The sequence below is a fragment of the Gracilinanus agilis genome, chromosome 3 (assembly GCF_016433145.1).
Source record: "Gracilinanus agilis isolate LMUSP501 chromosome 3, AgileGrace, whole genome shotgun sequence".
NCBI classification, from domain to species: domain Eukaryota; kingdom Metazoa; phylum Chordata; class Mammalia; order Didelphimorphia; family Didelphidae; genus Gracilinanus; species Gracilinanus agilis.
Window position 1 is genome coordinate 217,767,769 of NC_058132.1, and position 19,397 is coordinate 217,787,165.

Sequence of the window (19,397 nt, forward strand, 5' to 3'; positions counted from 1 at the left end):
TCCCTTCCTTCCTTCCTTCCTTCCTTCCTTCCTTCCTTCCTTCCTTCCTTCCTTCCTTCCTTCCTTCCTTCCTTCCTTCCTTTTTTCCTTCCTTCTTTCCTTCCTTCCTTCCTTCTTTCTTTCCTTCCTTCCTTCTCCTTTTGTCTTAGAATTGATTCTAAGTATTGGTTCCAAGGCAAAAGAGTAGTAAGGGCAAGGCAATTGAATTTAAGTGACTTGCTCAGGGTCACACAGCTAGGAAGTATTTGAGGCTAGATTTGAACCCAGGCCTTCCTGACTCCAAGCCTGCCAGTCTATCCACTGAGCAACCTTGCTACCCCAAGAGTAACTTTTAGAAATATTTGTTTCATTTTATGAAAATGGGAGAAATCCACTGAAAACAACACATTATACTGAATTGCCTTTATTTGGATATTTCTTCTGAGATTGCAACACCTTGGAAGCATTGATATAAGTTCATAAAATGGGTGATACATACTACTTTTTTTTAAAGCAGCAGAGGGCATTCTCACACTATTTTAGTTGAAACATGATTTCTGCTCTTCTCTGGATATTTATTGTGTTTATAAAAATCTAGATCAGTATTTTTTTCCCTTTTGGAAAAGGAGAAAATAGTGGTTTTGTTTTAAATTATGGCTTAAGTAAACAGAATGGATTTAACTTCAGAAAATGAACTGCTTTTTTTCTTTGACATTTACTTATATATTCATTCTTTTTGAAAATATGAGCAGTGATAAATCCATATTTGTTGAAGGAAATTTTAATATATTCATCTCATTAGTGGAAAGTTGGTTCTGAGATGGCATTGTTCAAGGATGGGAAAGTTCAGTGTGTGCATTTTCAATTCTTTAAAGTCAGATATTTAAAAAGAAATATAAACCTCATGCAGCTGTTCAGTTCATTTTATGTTAATTTAAAAATATAAACTAAATCAGACATTTTAAGTCTGCTGCAGTTCTGTCGGATTTAAAAAAGATAGATTTTTTCCTATGAGGTTCACATAGTTTGTTTACTTGGAAATCATGACTATAACTGCTCGTGGCTTGACTGGGATCTGTCCACACTTTTCTAAATAGCCCTTACCAAGTCACTAGATCTTATTTTTCTCATCTATGAAATGAGAGGTTTGGACTAGATGGCCTATAAAGTTTCAATTATTCAGTTATATTTCTATGATTCTATAACCTGGTTATCTGTGTTTTACATTAAGTTCAATTCAAAAAATATTTATTGAGCTTCAATTATATTTGCCTCAGGTACCGCTGAGTGACAAAATAAAATATTACTTGTCTTGAGGAGGTTACTTTCTATTATTATCTTTTTCTTAAACCCTTACTGTCTGTCCTAGAATCTATACTAAGTATATGTTCTAGATCAGAAGAGCAGTAAGGGCTAAGCTATTGTAGTTAAGTGACTTGCCCAGGAGGCCGTATTTGGACCCAGGGCTTTCCATCTCTAGGACTGGCTCTCTATCTATAGAGCCAAATTGCTTTCCCTAATATGTTGCTTTTTGGAAGTAAATATACTGTCATGTACTTTTTAGTAGGTGCAATGGAGAGTTCTAGATATAGTGGTGTGAGATACTCAAGGAAGATGTAAAGCAAATTCAAGTATTTATTGAGCACTACTCTAAACAAGGCAGTGTGCTGAGTCTTAGGGATACAAAGACAAAAATGAAAAGTCCTTACTCTCAAGATGCTTACAATCTGCTGGGGAAACCAGCATATTCACAGCTAAGAGTACAATGTAAATATAAGGCAATTTGAGGAGAGGAGGAGAGAGGGTCCAGTGACTGGGAGATTGAGGAAGGGCTTATGGTAGGAGGTGACATCAAGCTGAACTTAGCAGGAAGTTAGAGTTTCTAAGAGGCAAGGCCAAAGAGATAGTTCATTCCAGATACGAGGGACACAGAATGGGGAGCTGGTTGGTCACATTTGAAAGACAACAAATAGACTAGTTTTTGTCCGGTTTGTAGAGTATATAAAAGTCTAGGAAAGTAGCCTAGAGACAAATTGTGAAGAACTTGAAATGCCAATGCAAGAATAATTTGTATTTGATTCTAGAAGCAATTCAGAGCCACTACTTCTTGAGTAGGAAGGGACATGTTCTGATCTGGGCTGTAGGAATATCACTTCAGTAGCCATGTGGACGTGGATGGTAGTATGGATAGGGGAGGCACTGGATGTAGGAAGACCAAGTCTGCTTCTGTAAACTTCTGAAGCTATAGCATTTGACCCAAGTAAGCACTGAAAAAGACCTGAACTAGATTTGTGATAAGTAGATTATAGTTGATAGGCATAAGAGATTTTGAAGAGATTAAAATCCTTTACAGCTAGTGGGATGAGTGAAGACTTGAAGTAGGAGGTGGTGTGTGAGCTGAAGGCAATCATTTCAACAGAAGGAAATATAGGGAAAAGACATCCTATAGCAAAACTCTAGCCCAGGAAAGGATAGGATATGATTAGGAAATGGTAGCTAGGAGGGGCTGTGGTTAGAGGTCTGGGCTTGGAGTCTAGAAGACGAGTTCAAATCCAGCCTCAGAAATTTCCTAGCTATAGGACCTTGGGCAAATCACTTGATCCTGTTTGCCTCAGTTATCTAATTTGTTACATGAGCTGGAGAGGGAAATGGCAAACTACTCCAGTATCTTTGCCAAGAAACCCCAAAATAGAATCACGAAGTGTCTAACACAACTGAAATGACTGAACAACATCAACGACAAAGTTGGCTTGGCTGGAATAAAGAAATTACAAGATGAATTAATGTAAATATAATTGAAATGGTAGGTTGGAGCCAGATTGTAGGAATAGAATAAGTCATTCTAAAGGAAAGATTTTCACTTTTAACTTTGTCTCCCACGTAGTTAGTACAATACCTTGGATGTGGTAGACATTTAATACATTAATTAAAATGTTTGTTGAAATGAGTTGAATTGTGAAGAACTTTGAATGACAGGCTAAGAAGTTAGAGTTATATTTCTGAATGGGAGATAGAATGAAAAATTAGGAAGATTATTATGGAGATAGTATAAAATTGAATAGAGAAGGGAGAGAATAGAGTCAGGATGACCAATAAGGAGACCATTGAATTATTCCAAGTGATAATGAAGCTTATAATGGGTAAATGGCAGTAGAAGTGGAAAGAAGGGGGAAAATTTGAGTAATATTTTAGAAGCAGTACTGATGGTATTGGGTAACTGATTGAATGTGGGAGACGATAGTGAAGAGTCACAGAAGACTGAGACTTTAAGCCTGGGTGGCCCAAATGATGGTTGGTGCTGTCAACAAAAATAAGTAAGTAGGGATGGAGACAGATTTTTGGTGGGTAGATATTTAGTTTTAGACACATAGAGCATGAGGTGAAAGTAGAGGATATATAGTAGGGAGGTATTCAACGGGCAAGAAATGAAGAATTCAGGTCAAGACATCAAGACCTCACATCAAGACAACATATAGAGTTGCCATATTATCATTTAATTTTTGTTCTAGTTTGATGAAGATTTTCATCTTTGTTCCAACAAAACCAAATGGTTCCTTTAGTGTGGATTAATTGACGAGATTGTAAATTTTCACATTGGGAATTCAAAGAGAATGGTCGAATGGTATGAAATTCAGGACAAATAAGTTTCAGCAGTGAGAGCAGACCAAGCTACTGGCTGTTGGAAGTGTAAATGTAGGTAAGGAAGTTGGGGAGTTCCTCAATAGGCAGGGCTCAAGGTATAGCAATTCATGGTTGCTCAAAGCAGAATGAGAATGGCAAGGGTATGGACTTTTCCTTTTTAGATACTTTGGGTAGGAAATGCTGAACTTTTTTTCAGTTTTGATTTTTAAATTTTTGTTATGCTTTCCATTTATATTGTTATAGTTATTGTATCTGCATATACATTTTTTAGTTCTGCCCACTTCATCTTCTATCGGCAATAAAATAAGTAACATCATAAAGAAGTGGGAGTATTGTCAAAATGGAATAGATATTAAAGGAGTATCACTAAAAAATAGGGGTGGGGTTGGGGGAAGCAAAAGATTTACCTATTTTAAAGACAAACTTTTTTTTAATTGTATAAGGTTGACCTTAGGAATGCTTTTAGATTTCTTCTTCTTTAAAGGAAGTACATTGTAATGGTTGATAATTTAAAAGACTGTCTACATTTGTGTAATTGATCTAAAATTTTATTATTTGCATACTAACCAATTTTTATTTTCCTTATTTCCATATAGCACAAAGAACCACATAAAGACAGGCGCAAAACACCAACCAGATTTTTGCCCAGGTTGTCAACGGTAATATGTAATTTTTTATTCATTCATTTTTTGAATAACATTTCATTTTTCCCAATTACATTTAAAAACATTTTTTAACAGTGATTAAAAAAATTTTGAGTTCTAAATTCTCCACTTCCATCCCACTCTTCCCTACCTCCTTGAAGATGGTCAGTAGTCTGACATAGACTCAACATGCTCAATCATGCAAAACATGTCCATGCTAGTCATGTGGTAAAAAAGATCTCAAACAAAAAAGAAAAAAAGAGAAAGAAAATAATATATAGTATGTTTTGGTCTGCACTCAGATTCCATAAGTTCTTTCTCTGAAGGTACATGGCATTTTTAATCATAAGACTTTTTTGTCCTCGATCACTGTATTACTGAGAATAATTAGGTCATTCGCAGATGTTCATCAAAAATTCTTACTTTTACTGTGTACGATGTTCTCTTTCTTCTGCTCCCTTCACTCTGCATCAGGTCATATAAGTCTTTTTCATGTTTTTTGAAATCATCCAGCTCATTATTTCTCATTGCACTATAGTATATAGTATTTCCTTACAATTACATATGCTTATACATTTTCTTCAGGACTGAAAGTTTTCAAATTTGAAATAAGCTGTATGATTCTCAAGAAAACAACTTCATTAGCTTCTTAAGAAATGTGTTACAAATTTCTTAGGAAAAATAGTTATTTATTTATGATCAAACAAGAGATAGAGAAAATTAGAAAATAAAAAATGAATAATTTTTATTATATTAAATTAAAAAGGAGTTGTTCAAACAAAACCAATGTAACCAAGATTAGAAGGGAAACAACAAACTGGGAAAAATTTTTATGATGAATTTCTCTAATAAAGGTCTAATTTCTCAAATATATAGAGAACTGAGCCAAATTTATAAGAATACAAGTAATTTCCCAATTGACAAATGGCCAAAGGACATGAATGATCAGTTTTCAGATGAAGAAATTAAAGCTATTAATAATCATATGAAAAATATTCTAAATCACTCTTGATTATAGAAATGCAAATTAAAACAAGGCTGAGGTACCATCTGACACCAATCATATTGGCCAATATGACAGTAAAGGAAAGAGATAAATATTGGAGAGGATGTGGCAAAACAGGGATGTTAATGCATTGTTGGTGGAGTTCTGAATTGATCCAAACTTTCTACAAGACAATTTGGAACTATGGGCAAAGGGCTATAAAAATTTGCATTCCCTTTGATCCCACAGTATTACTACTAGGTCTTCATCAAAAATAAAATTTTTCTCCCACAAAGCCAATGCTATTGTTTATTCCTAGTTAGAACACATCTAGAGTACAGAGTTCTGTTTAATTTTTTAGGAAGGGCAGATAGGGACAATGATGATGATGAATAGACTCAAAATCATACCATTCAAGGATAAATTGAAGGACTTGGGGATGTTTTCAACTGGAAATCAGAAGACTTAGCAGGAGCACAATAAATGTCTTTAAATATTTGAAAGCTGGCTAGATTGAATAGTGATGAGGCTTTTGTTGTACTTGGTCCCCAAAAGCATAACTGGGAACAATGAGTTGAAGTAACACAGATTTAGTTATCATATACAACAAAGATTTTTTAAAAGGGAGAAAGAACCTACTTGTATGAAAATATTTATAACAGCCCTTTTTGTGGTAGCAAAGAATTGGAAATTGAGGTGATGTCCATCAGTTGGGGAATGGCTGAACAAATTGTGGAATATGATAGTGCTGAAATACTTTTGTGTTTTAAGAAATGATGAGCAGGATGATTTCAGAAAAAAATAGAAAGACCTACATGAACTTATGCAAAGTGAAATAAGTAGAACCAAAAGAACACTGTACAAAATAACAGCAATATTGTATGATCATCAACTTAGCTATTCTTAGTAATAATCCAGGACAATGCTGAAGGACTTATTACAAAGATTGTTATCTACCTTCAGAAAAAAAACTGTTGGAGTCAGAATGCAGATCAAAACATACTCTTTTTCACTTTAGTTTATTTGTATTTTTATATGGGGATTTTGGTTGTAAATTAATATTTTCTTACAATAATGGCCAATTTGTTTTCCATGATAATACATGTATAATCTGATCAAATTGCTTACCATCTCCAGGAAGGAGGAGGGAAGAAAGGGAGGGTGACAATTTGGATCTTATAATTTTGGGAAATATAGGTTGAAAATTGTTATTACATGTAATTGGGAAATCTTTCCAAAAAAAGATGGTACAGAAGCAGATGGAAATATATCACTCTTTATTTTATTTCATTTATGAATTTTTCTCTTTGTGTCTTTTTATCTGCCTGCTTGGGGAGAAAGGAGGGAGAGGAGGGAGAGAGGGCACATGGATTACAAAATGTCAGAAAATGAATATTAAAAATTGCATTGACATTTAATCTGGAAAAATTAAAAAAAAAAGAAAAGAAATAGTTACCAACAATTTCCATTTCCTCAGCAGGTTTAGGAGATGGGGTTAATTAAATATTCTGGCTGAAAAAGTTACTATGCATAAAATTAGGGTAGGACATCACACATTAGAGTAGGGTAAGGGGTGCCTGGGACTGAGGAGGATCCAGATCTAAGTTCTGCTTGTGGCTTTGGGTAGATCATTTAACCAATGTGAAAGGTCTGAAGCCTGGCTGGAAAAGACTAAAGCTTGAAAGTACCCCAGCCACCCAGGGAAGAGAGCCAAACCTGACTCTAGAAAGTTATGATTGTGAGAGAGAAAATCAAGACACTTAATAGCTTCTAGGTCCTTTGTGCTGAGGACTTAATTCTGATCTTTTTCTACATCCTTTTTTTGTATCCACTCCCATTTACATTGCTCCTTATTGTGTTCAATGAACAATCAGGTGGCCTAGTGGATAGAGTGCTAGACCTGGAGTTAGGAAGAGACATTTTCCTGACTTCAAATCTTATCTCAGATCCTTACTAGCTGTATGACCCTGCACAAGTCACTTAACCCTTTTTGCCTCAGTTTCCTCATCACTAAAATGAACTAAAGAAGGAAGTGGTAAACCACTCCACTGTCTTAGTTAAGTAAATCCCAAATGGGGCTATGAAGTGTCAAACGTGGTTGAAAAAAATGACTGAATTATACTCAATAAGTCTAGCCATATCACATAATCTCAGCTTTGGAAGAGACCCCAGCAACTATCAAATACAAATGATGCTTCAACATGTTGATTTTTACTGAGCTTTCAATCTTGTGAAGGCTATAGTGGGAAAGTGAATGTATATTGTAGGAGTACGTCACTATCTGAGAGAAAAATTTATAGACTATTAGAATTTATAGAAATTATATAGAATTTATATTCTTTATTATATTATAGTATATTATATAATAATATAAGTAATAGAATTTATAGAAAATTAGGAACAGTAGGTTGAGGGACTTTTTACAGGTTTATCCTAACAGATGCCATGATTTTTTTTCTTGAGGTTATAAGATTTTGCTCTTGTGAAATTTCTTTGGTTATTTTCTTTAACCTAATTATTCGTAGTCCCTAGTAGAAGGAAAAGGTAATTCATAAATTCCTTAGTAGTCCTAGAATATAGGGTATTATAATAGACTGTTTGTCTTGAATGGTATTTGTGAGAAAGAATTTCCCCGTCCCAAATAATATTTAAGGGACAAATAGGTTGTGGTCTTGCTCAGAGGAATTTGTACAAGGAGTGATCACTGAAAAGATTCTTTTCTTTGCCCTCCTAACCTTGCTCTAGAAGGCTCAGAGCAAAGCCATCTCTTGATGGTTTCTGGGAGATTGGATGTAGTCTTTCTAGGTCTGAAAAATCAGAGAAAGTAGTCTCCTCCATGCATTAGACATTCTTTTCTTCTTTACTTTCCTTTAAAGTCTAATTTCTTCTTGTATATGTATTCTTTATCCCTTTCCTATCCCCGTTCATCCATCCATTTCTTGTGGTTTCTGTTAATTCAGTAGGAACTCTGAATACAGAGGACATCTTGATCTTGATCCATTCCCATTACAGTTCCCAACTACTATTCTTAAGTATTGGAGTAAGCATAAAATGAATAGTAGCCGTTTACAGGAATCCTAGAGCAACAACAAAGGGTTTAGATCCTGGATTGTTGAGGAATTCATCTGCACTAAATAATCTCAGAAGGATACCTTCTATATATGGAATTCCAAAAGATAAAAAGTGCCAGCAAGTGAAACTTCTCCTTTAGGCCCTAAATTGTTACTTGTTTGGATCAACTGCAGTGACTTTGGTAATACATCCTATAATATATTCATATATATAACTTGATCCTAGATGATCTGTTCTGTTCTTCAAGTATTGCTATCATTTTCAGATACTTTAGACCTGTTTTGAAAAGACTTCACTATTAATAATATACTCAGAATTTATGAAAAACTTAAAACATCCATAATTATCCTTTCTCTTAACGATTTTATTGTTTTAGATAAGTGCTAAGCCCCAATGGCAACAGGCAGCTCCTTCATTCCATTTAAAAGTAGACCAGGAAGAAGAAAAAGAAGCGTATACCCTCAAAAATGAAAGATCTCCTGGTAAGAGCTTTATTTTGAAGAGTTTTTTATTATAAGGAAATTAATGAAATTTAAAAAAGAAATGTAAGGAAATTTGTCCAGATAAAAAATATGATGCAAACTATGGTATTTTGGCAGCTAGGTGGCTCAGGGTATAGAGCACTAGACTTAGAATCAGGGAGACTCATCTTCCTGAGTTCAAATGTCTCAGACATTTCTTAGTTGTGTGACCCTGGGCAAGTCACTTAACACAGTTTACCTTAGTTCTTTATCTATAAAATGAGCCAGAAAAGGAAATGACAAACAACTTCAGTATCTTTACCAAGAAAACCCCAAAAGGGCATGACTCAAATGACTGGACAACATGACATTTTACCTAATAGAAAAAAAAAATACATCTAAATGTTTTCTCTTAAAGAAATCAATGACCTCGTCTACTAACTATTTCAGATAGTTATGAATGACATAAATAATTATTTTAGGAACTTTGATTTTTAATACTACTTAGACATGTTACAAACAGAGACTTCTGAGAATTTACATATTTAATATCTTTTGCATGAACAATTAGGATGTTTTTCCTTAAAAGGATTTTATTTAAAAATATAAGTTTTTTCTGAAAATCATAGTAAATGAAAACATTTTAAAATTATTTTCACCCTTATAATATGCTCACCAAATATCATTAAACCTAGAAGTAACAATGTAGTGTGGTTCTGTGTATTTTCTAAAATAGGTTTATATTTTATTTTATTCATAACTTTTACATTTGAGAGACTTTAAGCACAATAAAAGATTACTTAGATAACGCTGGAAATTGAGTATGACTTTACCTTAAATTATGATTAGTTATGACACCTATTTTCTTTAAATGACATTTTCTTGCAATAGATTGAAATTTTAATTATGAAAAGATAAGAATAAGTAATTGACTCAGTGATAGAATTATTTGTTTTAGCTTTCACATTATTCAACTATGAATTAGTTTTAAAATATCATTTTATTCAGAACACTTGTGTTAATTGTCATCATTTAGTAGCCATCTTTTATGTATCTCTATTTTTAAGGGGAATTCAAAGATCATATTGCAAGAAGAGGCAAAAAACGGCAACAACAATTTGATGAAGCTCAGCCTGGACCATCTCCAAAAGGAAGGACCAAAAATCCCCGTAAAGAACGTGAAGTTTTTAGAAGTGCTCTTGTTAACATCATTATGTAAGTCCTTTGAATGATTACACATTTGTTTTTATTAGTCAAGCACAATTAAAAACTTTCACAAATTTTTAAGGATATAAAACCTAAGGATATGAAGGATGCATTACCAGCAGATCTTTATGCATAAAAGTAGTATTGTGTGTTCATATCTAGCTTTCAATATATTTAAATGTGTAAGTGCTCATTATTCATGGCAGCTTTATTGAAATCTATCTAATTTGTAGTTCAGCTCCTAAGAGGTGTGGACACCCTAAAGATCTCATAATGATCTGTGTTGGTTCATCAGAGGAACTGTAGGAATTTTGGTTGTAACCACTGAGGCTTTGGGGAAATGGTATCTAGCACAAGTTTCTTCAGTGTGACTACCTAGAGGTGATGTCTGCTGAGAGTGATGGGCAAAGGGACTACTGAACAGGGAGAGTAGCAATGGGAGAAGGGCCTGCCCTAAGTGGGAGGCTTATTTTGTAATGCTCTCAGAGAACACCACAGGTGAAAATCATTGCCTTCTCTTGCATCTCTTTTCTTTCTTTAGCCTTTGCTTGATATCCATTAGCCCTGGTTTGACTTATTTTGTTGTTTATTACTCTCTGGATGGTATTATCACTGAATAATGATGACTGTTTTGTCAGGGCCCTTGCTATTATTTGTGCAATCATGTAGTGTGGTATAATTACTCTCCATAGAACCACGTTACATTTGCAGACATTCTTCTGACTTGAAGGATGTAGAAATGGCAATAGACATCTGCACAGAAAAAGAGAGGACATGGGAGGCATCATAAGCCTGTTGTTTAAGGGTGGCAAAAGGAATACTGACTTTTGATTATTTTCAGCCATTTATGGTTACAAAATGCTCAAAAGGTCTTATTAAAGATTTGCACTTTCAAAAAGTAAATAGATGTTTTCACAGAGGGTGAAGAGTTTTTTAATGTTATCCTGACTTTAGTGTCTTCTTTTTGTTGTTAGTCAGCCTTACTGGCTCCTCATTGACCAGCAGGGAAATTTGATTCACTTTATATTATCGCCAATTCTCTGAAGGCATTACAGTATGGAAGTTGGGGAATAAAGACAATTGGGGATTGCAATTTGAAAACATATATTATGCCATCAAAGGTGAAATATCCCAGGAATCCCTATCTATTTAAATATGATTTTAAAAGTCCACGTGTGGCCAACAAGCTTTTTCCAATCGTAGATTTTTTCCTTTGATTATTGTTTAATCTATACTTGTATCCTCCTGATGTACCTCCCTGATAACTGACTCCCAGCCTGGACTACATTCTCTTATTTGCTGCTTAGACCTTCCCTAAATTTTATGCTCCAACATTATGAATTTATCCGATCTCTAGATACTGGAAGTTCCTGTGCTACCATAAATCAAATCTTAGCTCTGAAAAATAGGGCGAAAGAAAGACCCTGCTCCCTAGTATGTCAAGATCCTGGGCATAGACAGTAGAAATGTTGAGGGATGTAAGTATGTAAATTAGAAAAGCCAGTTAGAATGAAATACATTAAAGAGGAAAAGAAGAGACATGAGATGGGTAAAGAATTAAAGTTTGAATTTATTGTGATCATAAAAAATTTATATCAGTTAATTGACACTTTGGGCTCATTTGGTGGTAGAAAAAGAATTTTAAATATGTTGTGTAAATATTTGTGATTAAGAAGATGAAGATAGAAAAAGATAACTAATATGAAAGTATTTCAGAAGTATTAAGAATGATTAGGAATGTAAGGGTGTTTGCAATTATAAATTTCTATGTACATAATATTATATTTTTGCTCAAAGATGAAAGTTTTGGATCTGTGATGCCAAATAAGCAAACAAATTAGGGTGTAAAACTCTTTAACAAGACAGCCATCATGGAAGTGTAGATTCCTAGCAAGTAATATCTAAAATTCCCTTTAGGAGATCAGATAGCTTTGTCCATTCAATAATGTTGACACTAGAAATTGGAGTCTTTAAAATGGCAAAGTTAGCAGCAAGTTAAAGTGAGGTGTGAAAGTAAGCAGTCAATTCAGATGGTTTTTCCACTTATCAAAAAGGATTATCAAGCCAAATACATGCAATCATGGCCTAATGAATATTTATTTCAAATGTCTGAGACTTGCTTTTGTTTTATTACTCTATTAAGGGATTGTATTTAGTTTAATTTGACAGATATTTCTTAGGACTTTACTATAAGGAAGGCATTTAGGTGTCCAAAGACAAAAATGACATAATCCCTCACCTCCAGAAATTTACATTTATTGTCACATCTTTTTTATTAGAAGTAGTTATGGCTGGGCTCTGAGTTGGAGGGCCCTGGTTAATTTATTTCAGGTATGTTCTACAAATGGGCAGTTAGTGGACAGAGTGCTAGAGCTGGAGTCAGGAAGACTTGTCTAGCTACAGACACTATCTGTATGAGTTTGGGCAAGTCTCTTAATAACCTTGCTTGCCTCAATTTTCTTATCTGTAAAATGAGCTGGAGAAGGAAATAACAAACCACTCTAGTATCTCTACTGAGAAAACCTCAAATGGAGTCCTCAAGAGACTGGACTGAAAAATGACTGAAAAACAAAATATAAAACTTTCTACTCATTTGTCTCTTGCTTCCTTTTTGGATTCTGCCTCTAGATTTACAAAATTCAGAAGTAAAATTAAGAGAAGAATTTCTTTGGAAAGGGTTTAAAACAGGCTAAAAGAAAAAATTAAAACACAAATGAATTATATAATGATTTAGCCCTGTTTTATTCTACCTTTGTGACTTTGGGGGAGTCACAACTTTTCTTGGCCTCATTTCCCACATTTGTGAAATTAATGTATTGGACTAGATCAGTGCAATCAAACTCAAATAGAAATAGGGGCCATCAATCCCTGTATAAAGAATTCCTGCAGGCCACATGTTGACTTAGTTTTAAAATGTAATGTTATTGATTTTATTGTATTCTCATTTATTTTATTGAATATGTCCCAATTACACTTTTGTCTGGTTTTGCTACACGTGAGGGTGTTATGGTGCATTTCACACCTGTGAACTAGATGTCCTCTAAGGTCTCTCCCAGCTCTTCATCTCTGATACAATCTCTAAAAAAATTTCCTTTAAAGACAATAAAGCATTGTTTAAGAGAAACAAGCCCTGGACAATACCTCTCTTTCTTTTTATTTTGACTCTGCCTCTATAATTTTGTTTCTATTGTCCATATCATTAGAATGAAAGAGAAAGAGAAATAATGATTTGGAAAGGGGAGCAAGAAGAAAAGGGATAGAAAATAGTAGAAGTGGAGTTAGAAGAAAAATATGTTGAGATAGGAGGGGGAAAGAGAGGAAACAGAAAATATGAGTATTGGGTTGTGGTTGGTGATGTGTCTCAAATTAGAATGCAGAAAATGAGTGATATATTAAACTTTATTTAAAAAACAAACAAACAAGCACTTCCCCCTACCTCTTAAGAAGAGGTGAGAGAGTGAGGTCAAGAAGAGAAACATCACAGAAAATGATGAAGATAAATTTCCACCATTTTGCCTAATATGGGCAACCTTACACCATCATTTATTGAGTAAACTATGTTTTTGGCTAACAGCACAGTTCCTTTAAATTCACCTGTAAATTCTGTTTCACTTATAGTCCTTGAATATTAGTGACTTATTGAGGATATTTACTATTTTCTGGTTGTTGGGATAAATTCAAGCATGATTAATTTCTTCTTTAAACATATCATAATCATATAATAGAGGATGATATGTTACCTTGCCATATTATGTATTAAATTTAAATTACTTTTTCTATTTAATATCACCTTGAAATATTACAAAATAAATATTCTCTCAACAAGAACCTTCTATGGATTTTTAACATTATGTAAGCATACCATATAGATTGTGATTTGAGATTTTTATAGTTGTAGAAGACTTCAAAAGAAATGGCACTACATTAAATTATTTAGAAAGCTGGGAACTGGAGGTTTAAGCTAATAAAAGCTTAAAATTGCTGCCTCCAAAAATGATTTAAAATGAGGTTTGGGACATATGTGGAGATTTATTAATTTTTAAAACTGTATTTGGTGTATTTCCCCCCATGTATATTTCTAGTTCTCCACAGTTTGAGGAAATCAGTAAAAATGTTTCTCCTAAATGCTGCCTTCTATATGTAATTTGAAACAGTAATAGCTGATGTCTGCTAAAATTTTTCCAAGCAGAATTCACATTATTCTTTCTACATGTAACAAAAAATTAGAAAATGAAGATCTGGTGATGTGTGCATTTTAGCCATTGGGTGACATGAAAAAAGAGCTTCCTTGCATTTGGTTCTCTTACTGGCCATCTGCCTTTCAGATTCATTTCTATTTTGTCTCTCATTCCCTCCTACATTTTCTGAAATGGAAGTGAAGAAGAGAAGATTGGAATAATAAAAACAATGCTGTAATCTGTCTATTCTTCAGAACTGCAGACAGTTTAACCCCAGATCTGAAACTGAGAAGGCTATCCTCAACATAAACTTCTTGACATAATTAATTTAATCAGCATTGAGTTTTGGTGGAAAGCATTGTGTTAGGGATAATAGTGAGTGCAAAGTTACATAAAATATGACTTTAGTTTTCAAGGAATTTATAATCTGTTTGAGGAGATTACATAAATATTAACTATGTTTCAATACAATTTTGTGATCAGTGCTGTGAGTTATTCACACAAATTGCTATCATGGTTTAAAAAGAGAGCTCTTCTGGTCCAGGGAATAGGAAAGTTTTAATGGAGACAGTAGTAATCCACCTGGATATAGCAAGTCATCTGTAAACCAGAATTTTACTCTAAGGATTGAGGAACTGCTGAACAAAAAGTAAATCTTGAGATGAATCTTCCAATTAACTTTGTCACTGATTGCTTCATGATGCTGTATGAGTCACTATTCTTTTTATGCACCATTATAAAATTAACATTAAACATCAATCAACCAATTAATCTTGATTCAAAATTATTTATATTTAAATGAAATCATTACAAGGCTTAAAATTCCATAACTTTTCTTTGTTCCCTAATTCCAGCAACTTTTTTTTCTTGCCCTTTAAGCATTTTGCCATGCATGTGGTCAGGTGGGTATTCTGTTCTTATTCTGATCCATTCACTTTGAATTATTTCATGAACTTCTTGTCCTTCCAGTTTTCTTCATACTTTTTCATACTTGTCAATTTTAGTTGCATTACAGTATTTTATGATATTTAATGAACCACAATTTATTTAACCATTGCCTGTATTGAATGAGTTACTTCCAGTTTTTTGTTTTGCAATTACGAATAGTGCTGCTATAAAAATCTTTGAACCGATGAATTTTTCTTTTTTAATAACAAACTTAGGGTAAATTATAAGAATGGAATTATAGGTCAAAAGATATAATAATTTTTGAAATTTATGTACAATTTTCAGATTGGTTGCTAAAAAGACATATTAGCAATTTGAACTATAATCAGTGTACTAGTTTTTCTACTTCATCAATACTGAGTATCATCTCCTTTAATTTTCTCCAGTTTGGCTAGTTCAAGTGCCACTTGGATTATTTTATTGTGCATGTTTTTAATTTTTAATTTCGTTGAATCTCCCTGAGTGACTAAGTTATGTTTTCTCTATGCAAACTACTTAGTAATGTTTCTCAACTACTTACAACATATAGAAAGTTGCCTTTTAAGATTTTTAACAGGTACTTATCATTTTTAAATACTGTGTTCATATTTGCCTCTGGTTTACCACATATTTTCCCTGTTTGTTTTTATGTTGTATTATTTATTGAGTTAGGGAGGAGTAATAATCAGATCTGCACTTGAGGAAGATCACTAGGTCAGCAAGTAGAAGGATGGAATAAAGTGGGTAAAGAAGAGAATATCAGCAAAGAAGTTATTGTGATAATCCAGGTGGGAGATGATGAAGGCTTGCACCAGGGTGGTGGCAGTGTTAGAGAAGAGATAGATAATCCCCTACAAAAGGGAGAATTATTAGAATTTAGCAACTGATTCAATATAGGACTTGAGGATGACACCTAGGATGAGAATCTGGTTGATTGAGGGAATGGCAGTGCCCTTAGCAGAAATTAGGAAGAGAGAAGGGTTTAGAGAAAAGGATGAGTTTGCTTTTGGACATGTCAAGTTTAAGATATAACCCTCCCCCCCCACCTTGACCCCTTAGTAAATCAGTTCAAACTCTACATAATTCTTTACTTTCATGTCCTTTACCCCTTGTCCTATGATTATATCTTGCAAAACCTCAACCTTGCATACTTTGACTATCCTTTACTTCTACTCATTTGCTATTGCACAGAGCTGGAGGACATCAATAAACAATGCTTGCTGCTTGAGTAATTTGCAAAAATAACGGAAATGACTGCTAGGTGGCTCAGTGGACAGGAGTGCTGGAGCTAGAATTAGAAAGACCTCTATCTACAGACTCTTACTAGCTGTGTGACCCTGAGCAAGTCACTTCACTTTTATTTGCCCTAGTTTCTTCAACTATAAAATGAAAATAATGAAAATAATTTAATTTAATAACAATACCTATCTCTCAGCATCATGAGGATCAAATGAAATAATATTTATAAAAAGCACTTAGTGCAGTACCTGGCACATAAAAGGTCCTTTCTCTGTGTGTGTGTATATATATAAACACACACATGCACACACACATGTATGTGTGAATTCTTATTCTTTTCCCCCATTATGCTACCTCATCTAAAACAAGGCAGGTCTTCTACTCTTCCCTAATTGTTTCTCTGGCTGTGTCAAAACTTTCTGTTTTCTTTTCAACCTCCCATGAGCATCTTTTCCCTCTACCCTATCAGCTAGGCACTTGTCTCATATTTCTCTTGAAATAAATTAAGGACATTCAGTGATAGCTCTCCTTTTCTTCTCATCTCATATCCCTATCATGACTATTTCTTCATTCCATTCCCTGTTAAAGTGGCCTTTCTGCTTGCCAAGATCAGCATGAACTCTTTATTCTTCCAACTTCTCCAATAAATTGCCTATCCACTTTTTCGCTTATCTTTGATCTCTCTACTAGCTCCTCGAACTCTATAAACAAAAAGTTGTTTCCTATGTTTTAAAACAAACAAAACAAAACAAAATCTTCTTTGATCCTACCTTATCCCCACTAATGACTTCTCCACCAAACTCTTTGAAAAATTCCTCTCACTTGGTGTCTCTTCTTCCTCTGTTCTAAACTCTCTACAGTCTATCCTCTGCCCTTTTCATCCAATTAAAACCACTCATTCTGAAGTTTCCAATAATCTGTTAATTGTCAAATCTAATGAACTAAATGCTAATTTAGCTCCCAACCAAGGTTTTCTCCTGATTTTTGTTCTCTTTTTTTTCCTTTACATTCTCTTACATGAGAGTTCCAGAGGTTCAATTATCATCTCTTTCTAAATGGTTCTCAGACCTATTGTAAGTCATATTTCTCTCTTGAATTTCATTCTCAAATTACCAGCTGCCTTTTAATTATTATAAACTGGATGTTTTATAGGTATATCAATCTCAATATGTCCAAAACAGAATTTGATTATCTTTTCCCCAAAACTTACTCTTCTTCCAAACTTGCCTATTATTGTCAAAGACAACAACATTCTTCCAGTTAGAACTTCCATTTTAAAGAGGATGCCTAGACCAAAGATATTTTCATTTCTCTTCAAGCCACACTGCCAACTAGTCTGCATAAGACTGCCTACCATGCTATAGAAAGCTCTTTCAGCTTGGAAACTCACTCTTTCCTTAAGCTATTATTCACATTGGAAGTACCCTCTTCTTATGCCTAATCTCAGGCTGATTCCTTCCAGAACCTCCAGTTTAAGGGGGGGAGGCCCAAACCAAAGACATCTCATTGAGAACAGGGACAGTCTTTCTTTCAGTTTGTTATTTGTATTCTCAGTACTTACTATACAATGCCTGCTGGCACATGGTGATCACTTAATAAATGTTGGTTGACTAATGGGCTGACCCAAATACTTAATCAGAGCCACTTTCAACCTTTTCTGGTTATTTAATGCATATATCCAAGTTAGTAGGTAAATATTATTATTTTTTACCTTTATTATATCTCCCATATGCATCCCATCTTTTCACCCATACCCATAATTTTATAAAAAAAATTTCATGTATTGCATTAAGTATTTCCCAGTTACATGTAAAAAAATTAACATTGGAAAAAAATGAATTCCAAATTCTCTCCTTCCATCTCACTTCTCTCCTTCCTTGAGAAGGCAAATAATTTGATATAGACTATACATGTGAAGTCATGCAAAACATTTCTTTATTAGCTATGTTGCCAAAGAAAACACAAGCAAAATAAAATATTAAAAATGAAAGGGCAGCTGGGTAGCTCAGTGGAGTGAGAGTCAGGCCTAGAGACAGGAGGTCCTAGGTTCAAACCCGGCCTCAGCCACTTCCCAGCTGTGTGACCCTGGGAAAGTCACTTGACCCCCATTGCCCACCCTTACCAATCTTCCACCTATGAGACAATACACCGAAGTACAAGGGTTTAAAAAAAAATAAACAAAAAAAAATTAAAGTATACCTCAGTCTGTATGGGATGGATAGTATTTTTCCTCATGAGTCCTTTAGAATTGTCTTGGATTGTCTTGATCAGAGTAGCTAAGTCAATGATCATCCTTACAGTATTGCTGATACTGTGTCCTATGTTCTCCTGGTTCTGCTTATTTCGCTTTGCATGAGTTCATGCATGGTTTCCTAGGTTTTTCTGAAACTGTTCTGCTTGTAATTTCTTACACAATAATATTCCATCACAATCATATACCACAACTTGTTCAGTCATTCTCAGTTAATGGGAATCATCTCAATTTTCAATTCTTTGTCACCACAAAGAGAGCTGCTATAAATATTTTTATTTAAATAGATCTTTTTCTCTTCTCTTTTAACTCTTTGGAGTACAAACCTGATAATGATATTACTGGATCCAAAAGTATGCACAGTTTTATAGCCCTTCATGCATAGTTCCAAATTGTTTTCCAGAATGGCTGGATTAATTAACAATCCCATCAACAGTGCATTAGTATCCCAATTTTTCCACATCTCCTTAAGCATTTGTCATTTTTCCTTTGTATCATGTTAGCCAATCTGATAGGTAGAGGTATTATCTCAGAATTGTTTTAATTTGCATTTCTCTGATCATTGGTGGTTTCTAGTATTTTTTCATGTGACTATTAATAGCTTCGATTTATTTTTCTGTAAATTGCTTATTCTTATCCTTTGACCATCTATTAACTGGGGAAGAGTTCTCATTTTTTATAAATTTGGCTCAGTTCCTTATTATTTGAGAAACAAGACTTTTATCAGAGAAACATAACATTTCCCCCCAGTTTCCTGTTTTCTTTTTTAATTTTGGCTACATTCATTTTGTTTCTGTGGATCCTTTTTAATTT

At 34.0% G+C, this 19,397-nt stretch overlaps 1 protein-coding gene across 1 annotated transcript in view; it reads left to right on the plus strand.

Moving 5' to 3' along the window:
* The window catches only part of DNAH7 (dynein axonemal heavy chain 7), a 371,101-nt gene that overhangs the window by 79,308 nt on the left and 272,396 nt on the right, over nucleotides 1–19,397 (plus strand). Inside the window, exons 2-4 of the mRNA XM_044669069.1 lie at nucleotides 4,218–4,280; nucleotides 8,699–8,804; nucleotides 9,851–9,998. Coding sequence (XP_044525004.1) covers nucleotides 4,218–4,280; nucleotides 8,699–8,804; nucleotides 9,851–9,998 — 317 coding nt within the window. The remainder of the gene's footprint in view (nucleotides 1–4,217; nucleotides 4,281–8,698; nucleotides 8,805–9,850; nucleotides 9,999–19,397) is intronic.